At 61.9% G+C, this 603-nt stretch overlaps 1 protein-coding gene across 1 annotated transcript in view; it reads right to left on the bottom strand.

The window, feature by feature from the left end:
* BTK (Bruton agammaglobulinemia tyrosine kinase) overlaps positions 1-397 on the bottom strand; it is a gene marked incomplete at its 3' end in the record, with an annotated part of 8,430 nt that extends 8,033 nt beyond the window's left edge. The window contains 2 exon segments of the mRNA XM_009875726.1: positions 9-134; positions 266-397. Coding sequence (XP_009874028.1) covers positions 9-134; positions 266-397 — 258 coding nt within the window.
* Between the last annotated feature and the right edge of the window lie 206 nt (positions 398-603).

Raw genomic sequence — 603 nt, 5'->3', positions numbered from 1 at the left:
GGGGCCACACGTGGGGATCGTTAGCCCCTCCCTCCGGGCCCCTGCCGCTCAGGAGGAGGGTTGTTTTCAGGCACCACAGTTTCCACGCACGTGATCTTCTCAACGTCCACTGAGCCCTTCTTACTGCCTCGGCGCTGCAAGAGACGCGGGGTTGGTTTGAATGATTGTGGAGGGGGAGACCCGGGGAGACTCAAGCCAACCACCATCCCCATCCAGCCACATCCTTGGGCTGGCTGGTGGCAGGGACAGGGCCATGCCGACTCACCACCAGATACTCGTAGTAGGACAGCTTGCTCTCCGTCAACAGGAACAGGCGCTTCTTGAAGTTGAGGGGAGAAGTTTTCTTCTTCTGCTGCGAGCGCTTCAAGAAGATGCTCTCCAGTATGACACTGGCCATGTCGGCCCCCCCAGCCTCCTGCGCGCCGTCTCGCTGCCTTGCTGTGGGCAGGACAACACTGACACGGGGCTTGCTCAGCTGAAAACCGCTGCTGGACCTCTGTCGGGTGCACTCTCCTCCCTTCCTGAGGGGCACCCAGGGGTGCTTGAGCCCCCCCGGCAGGGCAATCAGCTGCAGAGGCGTGCAGGCAGGTCAGTGTGGGGTAT

Source organism: Apaloderma vittatum, unplaced genomic scaffold, assembly GCF_000703405.1.
Source record: "Apaloderma vittatum isolate BGI_N311 unplaced genomic scaffold, ASM70340v1 scaffold31088, whole genome shotgun sequence".
Classification (NCBI taxonomy): Eukaryota; Metazoa; Chordata; class Aves; order Trogoniformes; family Trogonidae; genus Apaloderma; species Apaloderma vittatum.
The sequence above is the reverse complement of the archived record's forward strand: the minus strand, read 5'-3'. Positions and strand labels throughout refer to the sequence as shown.